Source organism: Notolabrus celidotus, chromosome 3 (genome assembly GCF_009762535.1).
Source record: "Notolabrus celidotus isolate fNotCel1 chromosome 3, fNotCel1.pri, whole genome shotgun sequence".
In the NCBI taxonomy this organism is placed as follows: Eukaryota; Metazoa; Chordata; class Actinopteri; order Labriformes; family Labridae; genus Notolabrus; species Notolabrus celidotus.
The window spans coordinates 4,543,098-4,554,754 of record NC_048274.1 but is presented as its reverse complement, the minus strand read 5'-3'; the positions used below and the strand labels follow the sequence as shown (position 1 = coordinate 4,554,754).

Below are 11,657 nucleotides of genomic sequence, written 5' to 3'. Positions count from 1 at the left end.
ACAGTCAACTAATCATATAGTAACTAAAAATAACAACAATAAAGTCTCAGATCGCTGAAAACTATATTGAAATATTGGAAATATCACACATCGCCAACCTGGAACGTGCCTATACGGCCATACCATAATCTAATGGCTGGCTCCAAATCAATCAATCATGCTTTATTTATAGAGCACCTTTCATACAAATCAAATGCAATTCAAAGTGCTTTACAGAACAACATGGAATAATAATAATAATAATAATAATAATAATAATAATAATAATAATAGTAATAATAATAATAATAATAATAGTAATAGTAATAATAATAATAATAATAATAATAATAATCCAATATATCATGTCAAACATAAAGCAGAAATGGATGTAGAAGTAAAGACTAAGTAGAGACTAATGCACACCAATTGCAATAAAAAGTATATAAATAAACAACAAAGTGAATTAGTTAGGAAATTAGTAAATAAAATATAGAAAATGACTAGTAAAGACAAAGAAAGGGTAAAGATAAAAGTCTAAGATAAAGACAAGTTCTAAAATAGCAATACAAAATAGTAATAAGCTAATAAAACATGAATAAACAAAATAATATTTAAATAAATATGAAGTTATAAATTAAAATAAGTTGTTACATCAAAGTCAGACTAAATAAATGGGTCTTTAATTGACTTTTAAAAGTCTAAAAATACTTAGTTCTAAATTAACACCGCTCCTTAGATTAGCTGAGTCACTATTTAATGACTCCTCTGAAATTAATCATTTACCTTTTTGGAGCATTTTGTGTTCTTCTGTTAATCTTGTGATCTATCAGTTACAGAAGGACCACCGTGACATAGGCCATGTGTCTTGATGCTTTCATATCATGAGTTACTCAATGATACCCACCCAATCTTGTAAATTCAAACCCAGAAAAGAAAACAGCAGACCTCTGAATTAGGAACTCTAGTGTTTATTTTGTCAGTAAAACATAATCACAACTAAAAACCACAGTATCTGAATTTACCTAAAGACTTTTGAAATGCATGAAGTCGTCTAAATCATGCTGCATGTCCTCCACACATGTAAAAAGTCTTTAGTAGAAACTATTCCGAAACAGACTCAATCAAAGCAACAACTTCAGTAAACAACAATAAATAATACAAAACAGAAAAGGCTCGGAGGTGAAGATTTAACAATCCTTCTTTTCACTACAGTTAAACTTTGAACACAGGATCTAAAAACAGGGACTTCATGTGTCTCTCTCAGAGTGACTGTGTTAAAAATGTAACAAAACTTTCAAATGAAGGATTCAGAATTCAAGTATATCACACAATATTTGTCAACTTTGGTTAATTTAAAAACATGAATCATGTGAGATAAGAGGTGAACACACTGTTTTAAAACGGAACATGAAGGTTACATTATGGGACAAGTGGAAGAAGAAGAAGAAGAAGGAGAACTAAAGGGCGGGGGAAAGTTTCCCATTCTGCAAACAGGCGATAATAACTCATGGATGCATATAAGGATATCATATAAATGTTTCTGAGGATAAAGGTGGAGCTTATTTATTAGTTCAAACATCTTTCATACAGGCTGTCTGGTGTTAACTCTTCTAGTGTTCCTGATATGTCATAATGTGAGTCACAAGCTGGTGGTGCGCCCTCTAGTGGTAGTCCAGAATTATAACAAGTGACTTTTAAATGTAAGGCTGATGAATCTACACCTTTCTCTCAGTGTTTGCTCCTGAATGAAGCCACAGAAGTTAGTTTTGATCTTGGTCAAAAGCATTAAACAACTGAATTAAAGTTAATAGTAGTGAAACAATTTGTGCTATTGTAAACAGACTTCTAAAACCATTTCTCCTTCGATTCAAGAGCAATCAAAGTGTCATGATTTATTAACGTCAGCTTTCCACCTTCTGAAAACATCAGTTTAGAAAGACTTCATGTGAAGTTCTGAGAGTAACAATATTATTTCACAACCAACAATGACCTAAATTTAAAAAACAATAAAAAAGACAATTACAGAGAAAAGGTGGATCTCTTGTTTCAGGCTTGTCTGCAGAGACAGTTTCTCTGAACCATTTATAACTCTCACTTTCAACTCTAAAACGTATTACTCCCATATGTTGCTAAAGTAAACACTGGACTGTTGTTTTCCCAATATAATAAAGAGGCTTTAATAAATATGTCTGTCTTTAGGAGAAGAACATAATGGAGAATCAAACTCTCACAGTCTTACTGATCTGGATTACAGAAGGATTTAAAAGTTCACCAAGAAGATCACGAGGTGATCAGTTCTCCAGAACCATGTCAGTGTGTGTGTGTTTGGTCTGTGTGTGTGTGTGTGTGTGTGTGTGTGTGTGTGTGTGTGTGTGTGTGTGTGTGTGTGTGTGTGTGTGTGTGTGTGTATGTGTGTGTAGGACAATGAGAAAAGGCAATAAGAGGAAAAGAAAGCTGCTGTGTCATCTTTAAGTGGATGGCAGTTCAGAGGATGTGAGTAAGAAACACGTGGATCAGTTACTGGACTTTCCTTTTCTTTGAGCGGTATCTTCTCCTCCGCTGCTTGTACAGATGTCGGAAATTTATGAAGAGTCCTGCAGAGGAGAGAAAAAACTTGGTCTTTCATAAGCTCACAGACAAGTGCTTCAATAGTTAATCAAATGGAGATATCTTGAGGGATTCATTAAAATGCAGTGTCTCCGTTTACAATTCAGTGCTTCACCTTTCCTGACAGAGTGAAACACTTTCTTGCACATGTAGATATGTGGCGTTGCAGTTTCCTTTGAATTGTTTTTATGGAAATAAGACGTGTGTGTGAGATGGAGAGTGTGGAAGTGTGTCTTACCCAGAAACATGAGGACCAGGTAGAGCTGCAGAGTGTAGGAGAAGCTAAACGAGTGACCCAGCATGGCGGGTAGAGGGATGCTGAACAGACGAGTCTCATCGAAGAGGGGCAGAGACTGGATCACTGCCACCGCTGGAAACACACACACAGAGTGACAGACTGTTAGCAGCACGGAGCAATGACTGCAATCAACCTTCCCTAACACCATAACTCGTCACTTACCTTCAGCCAAAACCCCCAGAGGGTACAGAGGGATCCAGAGGCTGTATCTGAGCCACGTTAAGAGTTTCCAGTCTGTGCCGATGCAGGCCAGCATGTAGAAAGGGTATCTGATGAAGAGAGGAGAGAGCTGATGTTACACCAGGTCACAACATACTATATGTGACCAGAGGGAGGAAGGGAGATGTGAGCTGACCTGAAGATCTCGATGGTGCTCCACAGGTAGAAGACGAAGAAGACCACGGGCTTGTTCTGCATCTCCTCCAGGCTGCCGAAGATCACAAACAGGATGACGTTCCTCCCTGCTACCTGCACGACCAAAGAGGGAAACAAAATGTTAACTCACATTTTAACTTTTACTGCATTTTCCTAACTAACAACAATCAAAGCCCGGTCACGTGCTCATGTGTTACCTGAATCATAGCAGGAAAGAACCCAGTCTTAACCAGACCCAGTAAGGGGTTAATGACCTCGAGCACGGCCATCATCTGGCAGAAGTACATCATATCAGCCGTGGTGTGGAAGGTATCATAGAAAGAGTCTGTGGGGAGAAACAGACATAATTAAGCAGCACGATACACCACCCAACATCTATAATCCTCATCATTTGCAAAACAAATCCCCACTGTGTGGTCGTGTTCCTGTTTCTATTCAAATGAGCTCATCTGTGAAAAGCTCCTCACAAACAAAAACACAGACCTCTCTCACCTCCTGTTTGTTTTTTCAGACTGCACTGTGGCGCTAATTGTGTTTGTCTCCTTTCTGTTTTTGTGTTTCATAATCAATTACTCTAAAAGTGTCGCCCAGTGATTAATTATCCAGTCCATAAAATGAGAAAGCTATTAACGAGTACAAATGTTTCAGTTCATCTCTCTCTTTCTCTTCATCTTGTATTTTTGCAGCCAGTTCTGCTTTGACTCAGATTTTGTTCTTACTTTTAAAACAGCTGTGAGATGTTACGGACAATTTAACCAACAAAACACTGAATCAATACTAACAAATATGGCTGCCACTCAAAAGAAGGTTCATGTCTCAAGAAGAGGATGTTTATGGACTTCTGAAATCAGTGACTGCACTCTGGATCTAACGTAAGCCTCACAGGTTTTCCTTACTAATGGAGATTTAGTTTTAACATCAGAATCTGTGCCTAGAATTTAATTAAGACTCTTATTCTTCTACAGAGTCCTGGTTTCAAGTTCCTGCATATATGAGTCTGCATATTAACTTTCCTTTGCAGACTTATAAGCTGAAAGTGTTGATGTTTTTAATTCTTATTACAAACCTTGACCAAGAATGAAGAGTCGGACGGTCATGTTGACGAAGATCCAGGAGAATCCCAAAAACTGCACCAGGTTGTACATGAACAGGTAGCCTTTCTTCACCCCCAGATAGGCTGAGGAGACAAAACAACATAATCCATCAGCTGATGTTTACTCTGATGGAATGAATCCTATGAGTCTATTTCACTTTTAAATGTCTGCTGTAGAAGCTGAGTGTTACTCACGGTCTTTACGAACTCTGGACTCCACACTGATCCTGTTTATCTTCTCCTCCTCCTGAAAGAAAGAAAACACAACATCAGACCTGTCTGTACTGTCGTTTTTAAAGTCTGTAACCACTGCAGGGGGGCGGTGCCTCTGTTCACTCTGTGCACTGCTGTGTCTGATTGGACTAGATGTAGAGGAGGTTAACATCTCAGGCTGCTTATTTAAGATAACTGTACACACGTCCTTTGCTGAACTCAACCAGACCACATCAGAGAATGCAAAGTTCTGTGATGTGGTTTAACAACATAAAGCTTGAAGCTAAAGGGCACCACCAAGTCTTCTTATTTATGACTATAATAAACGCATAAATCAGTCTACACAGCCTGCTCAATGGTAACACACCCTCTCTTGAAAGTTTACCTCTTTTGTTTTTAACATTTCCTACCTTTGCCTGGAGCTCCATCTCGGCGTCAGACTCGTCCAGCCAGCGGTCGAAGTCTGGAGCCAGAAACAGAGGCTTCTTCTCCTGCAGGGTGAGCCGGTCCCACCAGCGCTCCTCCTGCTTCCTGATCTTTATGTCCACCTGACGCTGAGTGGACCTGTGACCGATCTGAGAACACAGTAACAGAAAATGAGGTTCATTTTCTCCTTTACTTCATTTACCTTAGATGATCACAGGACACATTATTGTGTGACATGTATCACTGATTACTTATTTGTTGTATTAACTTGAATTTATGTATTTTATGTACTTACATTTTCAATAATTCAATACCTACACTGCAGTGGGCTTAAATTTTGTGATGTTGTGCAAGGGGAAAGTGAAGATAGAGTGGGAAATGTTGGGAGGAGAGAGTAGGGGATGACTCACAGGCAAGGGTCAGAAGGCCCATCTCTATTTTTATGCAGTTCTATAAATCATCATTGGGTGAGTTTTAATCACCATCATATCATAAGAAGTGCTGCACTCCATTTTTCTGTTCCTATGTTCCCTATTTTAATTTTAATTTGAGGAACTTGATGCAATTATTTTTCTTTTAATGTCAAACGTGCTCCATAAATGCAGTTATTAAAACATTACTATCATAATGAACCTTACAAGACTCATATCTATCATCCCTTAAATAAAGAAACTGCACCCACATTCATTGGTGATAATATGCAGAATAGAAACCTGCAGCTTTCAGTCTCTAAAATAAACTCCCTGATATAAAAAGACTGCGTGTCCTCCTGGGTCGTACTGTTCCACCTTATGAAGCCACACATCAGCAGGAAGGTGTTTTTTAATCACTGTAATTAGACTAATATCTCGATGGTACACTCGTTTAATCAGAGCAGTGACTCATCATCATGATCACGATGTTCAGTTATATTAAAACTTTGAATCTTTCTTCTCTTCTCTTCACAGCTGGAGGAAACTGAGTGAGGTTTGCTTCAGTGCACGAAGCTTTCAGGGCTTTTCTTCAGTTAATCTAACATCGTGATGTTTTATTAAATGATTGCACTTTACCACTGCACAGTCACGACTCAGGTATTTCATAACTTCCTGTGTTCCCCTGCCATTACCCCCTCTTATAATAATTGCTTTGATTTTTTTTTATAGATAAGTGACGGATCGATACCTCGGGTTGAACAGCTTCCAGGAACTCCAAACTGAACTCATATTCATTATCTCCTTTAGCTCCGTGACCCTGTGCTGTGAGACAAAAACAACACATTACAATCTTATACAATAACAACAACACACATCACACTAATTTATGCAAAATCAAGCTTCAAAGAATAGTTCATTAATCAATTTTCAGTTGAGTGGAAATAATTTACCAACTACAATGAACATCTCTCAATCGTATCAGCAACTTTTTAAACATAAATGTCAAAACTTCCATGTTACAGCTTTCTAAAAGTAGGATTTGGCATTTTCTTTATCATTTCTGATAATAAATGAAGAGTCTCAGGGTTTGGATTGTTTGTAAAAAAAAAAAAAGAAGCAATTTGAACCATAGACTTCATAAAAAATGGACGTAGTATCCGTGACGTCACCCATCTGTTTCCTGAGTACCGTTTTGCAGCCATCTGTAAGCGGGTGCCATATTGGAAATGCTGAACTCAACTTAACTGTGTCCAAGCTAGTGTGAGGTAAAGACTTATAAATATTTTCGCTAACATCTACAGGGTGCCCACCTGTCAATCAAGTCTAGTTATAAAAGAATACACCCCCCTGTGCAGTGTGTGCCGATAGAGAAACCAGGCTGTAACCATTCTGGTGTTTCTGCAGCCAGCCTCTAGTGGCCGCTCAATGAACTGCAGTTTTTGGCACTTCTGCATTGGCTTCATATTTTAAGATGGGAGGTTGCCGCTTGATTTGAACACATCACTTTGTGTTCAGAAAAATTATAAGGACAATTTTTGATATTTATATAGTGTTACAGATGGAGGTAGTCTGTGACCTCCAGGGCTCCTAACGAGCCCATCATTGAGAGCACCTGCCCTCATTGCACCCAGCTTGAGCTCATCAGCCTGGCTGCTCAATAAAAGGAGCTCCTTTCCCTCAGTTAGGTGTGTGCAACAGAGAAGACAGCACCTTCAGTTGTTTTCTCTGGGTTTGGTTTGAAGAGTGTGTTGAGAGAGTGTGTATGTTTGTGGATGTATTGTGGAGGGAAGGAGGGTTGCAACAGGATAATTAAAAGAGAGGATTGATCTCTCAGGAGAGTTTTTTTCAGATTGCAGTTAGTTTAGGCCTGTTCCTTAGTTTATCTACTCTTTGTAGTAGAATTAGTGGGGTGGCTGTGGAGCTTTACACCTCCACTCCACCTTTTAGACCCCAAAGGCCTTACATTTGTTTGTATTAAAGGGTTTTAAGTTTCTTTTTGTTAGTGTCCTTGTCCATGACCTCTGACCTTCATGTCATGCGGCTTGCAGACATGTAACAATAGACTAAATCAATTTATCAGAAAATACCCCACAATTTAATCAATATAACAGTCAAAACAGACTTTAATAATGTTCGTATAGTATTTGTGTGGTTTAAAATAGCTTCAATGTAATGGATCACCTCGCATTATTGTTTCATGTTAATGTTTATCACACATGTAGAAACAAACCTCTGAATTGAAGCCTGTTGTTCTCTTGAAGGCTGATGTCCAGATTCTGAAAAACACAAAAGGACATGTCAGAAACACCCCAACACCAACACAAAGTCATTAAAGGTACAGTGTTTACAGTGTTTAAGGTAACTTTATATAAGTCTGAGGATCTTTTATATTTTTTGTTATTTCTGTGGAAAGACCAAAACAAACTGTAAATATTTATGGAGCCGAACAAAGGCGTTAGTTTTGGTTGAAGAAGTACTCCGTTTTAATTTTGCATGATATTAAAGCTACTTTGGGGTTTGTTTTAATTTTGGCGCCCCCCTGTGGACAAACTGATAACTTGTCCTGTACATGTAAAAGTAATGTTTTCAGACAAAAGCTTCACCCTGTTGTCCTCTAGCAGTGAACTGTATCACTCACTGTGAGTATTATGCCATGGAGAAAGTTAAAAGTCTGTTTCTTCAGTGTGCTATCAATCATCTGCTGTGACTCCTACCCCCACATAGCGTTATCAGGCATTATAAATTAAAACAGAGAAATGATCTGCCTTAAAGTTGATGGTCTTGTTTGTTTTTAAAAATCATGAAGAGTCATCAGTATCAGTTTCAGTCTGTTTCTCAAATAGTTAAAACTCCAGTGCCTTTAAAATTTGAAATACTCCTTAAATGTCCTTATGTTTGATATCCAAACATACAACTTTCAAATCATAGTATATAAGAACAACAATCATATAGTTTGTACTAATAATTTAACTTTCATTGCACTGAGAGGATTTTTTCATATTTAATCTGTCCTCATCGGTAAAAAGCCGAACAGGTGCAACATGACAGGTGTTCCTCTTTCAGCCTGTTCAGTAATCATTAAGCCATTCTCCTAAGAGGCTAAACAAGATCCAGGACGACCATTTAAAGTCATGCATCTTTCATAAGACCTTTGTCTAACAGACGCACGGTGAGGCTGGATTAACATGGAAATGTCCAGGGAAGGAAGAACCGGTATTTCATGTTACCTATGCAAACAACTAGTCGGCAATATGAAGACATAAATAAATTACAGGAAGTCAGTCAGAGACACCCAGAACTCAAACAGCTCCTCAGATAGCTTTTAAATGCCTGACACAGATCTAACTGTGTAAGAGAAGGAACTCTCAGGTTGTAATCAGGTTAAATATCAGACTGTAAAACAAACAAATTACACAACTCACTCTGCACGACTCCAACCTGGGGTCAAATTTGAACCCCAGGCTGCTCTCTCTCTGGGATTATATCTTCTGTACATGGCAGGTTTAGCTGACTAATTATAGCTCAACCTGCACCCCAACATTTGAATACTTCTTTTTCAACATGTTATGAGTTTTGCTTGATTCTGTACCTTGCCTAATGTTTAATTTTTATAATGAATATAACCATAACTTAACGTTTTCTTTCAATGTGGCTTAAAAATGTAATAATGTCATTGCTCCTGCTCATATTATATTATGTTATATTACATTATTATTGTTTACTACAACTCACGGTCATACTACATACCCATATTTATTTTTATTTATTGCTTAATCTGTCATTACCAACTATAATCACACCATGTCAACCTGTCACTACTGAAACATTCTTAATACTGCCTGTAATTACTGCTATTTAATTTAAATTCCATTTGTAGCATTGTATATATCTAAATTGTATTTTATCTTTATTTTATTGTATTTTGTTTTATTTTACTTATTGAAACTTCGTCTTGATTGTACTTATGTCTGGGTTGCTGTAACAACTGAATCCTCCAATAAAGTTAAGATCAATAAAGTAATATCTTATCTTATCTTATCCAGATTGAGAGGTCTGGCACCTCCTCCTCCTCAACCCTAGAAGCGTTATAAGTCCTGCATGTCTTAGCACCAAAATGAACCACCTGCACATTTTGTCATGACTCATCACAGCAGTGTTTTGGCTTCATTTCTTATAATAGCCCTCATTTACAATGATGTGGAGCATATAAAGGAAACATTAAAATGCATGGCACGCAAATAAAAGACAAAACCTTAAAATGATGATCAATTAAAAACAGACAACAACTAAAAGGTAATGTTAACACAAAGTCTGTTAAAACAGGTGCAATCAGAGGTTAAAAAGTTTAAAACTAAGGATTTAAAATGACTAAAAGAAACCAGGGCATTCATGTTTAAAGTGCTTTGAAGTGAGTTCCATGCAGATGGTGCAAAAAAGCCAAAAGCAGATCTTCCCAGCTCAGAATGAACTCTGTGAACCTGGAGAGTAAGCCATCTAGTAGACCTGGTGTGATGTGTTCCAGAGAACCAAACTAGCATGGAAGATAAATATGAGGGTAGCATCCCAATAACAATTTATAAACAAACAGGTATGAGTGCAAATCATATAAAATAAGGGGCTGAGATGGAGGCCTTTCATCCATCTTTATGTGCATTCAATGGTTGCAACAAAAAAATGTTCTGCCTCTGGTAGGGCACATAGGGAAGGATTTTGGGGTGGCCATACATGTTTCAAAGGGGGCACCCCATGCCACCCCTCTGCACGCGCCCCTGTTTATTAAAAGAACAAATACAAGAAAAGAAGCAAACATTACACCTAAACCATGAAGAGGGTGAAGTAAAGAGGCCTGTGCACACATTACTCCTCATGAAACATCCTGTGAGGGTGAGTACAGACTGACAGGACCCGGGTCCATGATGAGGTCTGTCCTACCTTTGCATCGCTCAGCTCCACGCGCAGAAACACTTCCCCGTGCCGCTGAGCCCAGTACACGTGAGGGGTGAGGGTCTGCATCGTCACCAGGGGGTCTCTGAAAACCTTCAGGCCATATAAATAAAAAGAGATCTACTACATCTGATGAGAAGAAGTCCTCATCTGACTGTCTGAGTGCCAACCCCCCACACAACAACACACAGGATAACACAGAGGAGGATGCAGCGGACTTCCGGGGGGAGGTTGCTCAGGAATTTCAAAATAAGTGTGGTACTTTCAAAATAAAAGTCCTAAAACTTTTGTACATTTATTATTAAATATATGAATTGTTTTAAAAAAGAGTATGTTTATTATTTAGTAATCATACTTTGGAGCAGGTTATCAAAGTAGCCAAAATCATGGAAAACATTAATGCAAGAATAATTTTATATTCAGTATTTTATAAAAGCTAACCAAACTTGTATTATTTTCTTTTAATAAAATAAGATAAGATAATATATTACTTTATTGATCCCTGTGGGGCGATTTGGTGGTTGCAGCAACCTAGACATAAGTACAATAAGGACTACGTTTAAATAAGTAAAATATAATAAGTAAAAATAAAAATAGATAAATAAAATAATACAGATTTAAGATATACAAATGTTACAAATGGTTTAAATAGTGGTAATTAAAGGCAGTATTAAAAATGATTCAGTAGCGACAGGTTGACATGGTGTGATTATGGTTGGTTATGACAGATTATGCAATATAATAAATAAATATGGGCACATAATATGACTGTGTGATGATAAGAGAATAATAAAAAGTTTTATATAATAGTATCATGATCAGCTGCAGTAAACAATAATAATGTAGTATGACATAATGTAATATAATATTAATAATGATATCATATAATGTAATATGCATTTAATGTCATCAGCAGCCAGAGCGTCAGTACAGGATGAGATGAGGGAGTGTGACAGACAGTGCAGGGATGGTATCTGTTCATAGGGGGGGACATTTATATGGGCTTCAAAGCCTTCTTAATTAGAAACCAGGCTGGTTTATAAACATTGGAGTAATCTGAGTTCAGCAGCAAAGGGACAGACGAGTCATCTCATGGTCACCTCCTAGATTCAGCCACAAGAGGGTGTTAAGAGACTGACTTTTTAAAACAGACCTGTCTGTCTTAGCAGATACTGTATATGAAACTATATCTGCATTAAGAGTATTATTTGATTGATTGAGTCTCTTTAATCATCCCGAGACTCAGTTGTAAAAATGATCATTGAACAGTGTTATTAACAGATTTCTTCTTTAGTCCACTTAAAGC

General features: G+C 37.5%; 1 protein-coding gene across 1 annotated transcript; it reads right to left on the bottom strand.

Annotated features, from left to right (window-relative positions):
• Nucleotides 1-930: 930 nt before the first annotated feature.
• Nucleotides 931-10,588, bottom strand: LOC117810796 (very-long-chain (3R)-3-hydroxyacyl-CoA dehydratase-like). Its single transcript, XM_034680761.1, has 11 exons — nt 10,340-10,588; nt 7,638-7,683; nt 6,156-6,229; nt 4,979-5,143; nt 4,551-4,602; nt 4,329-4,439; nt 3,460-3,587; nt 3,243-3,355; nt 3,050-3,156; nt 2,828-2,959; nt 931-2,576 (listed from the first exon to the last, which is right to left on the bottom strand). Exons 1-11 carry the CDS (start codon nt 10,418-10,420, stop codon nt 2,500-2,502), a joined length of 1,086 nt encoding a protein of 361 aa, XP_034536652.1. The 5' UTR covers nt 10,421-10,588; the 3' UTR covers nt 931-2,499.
• Between the last annotated feature and the right edge of the window lie 1,069 nt (nt 10,589-11,657).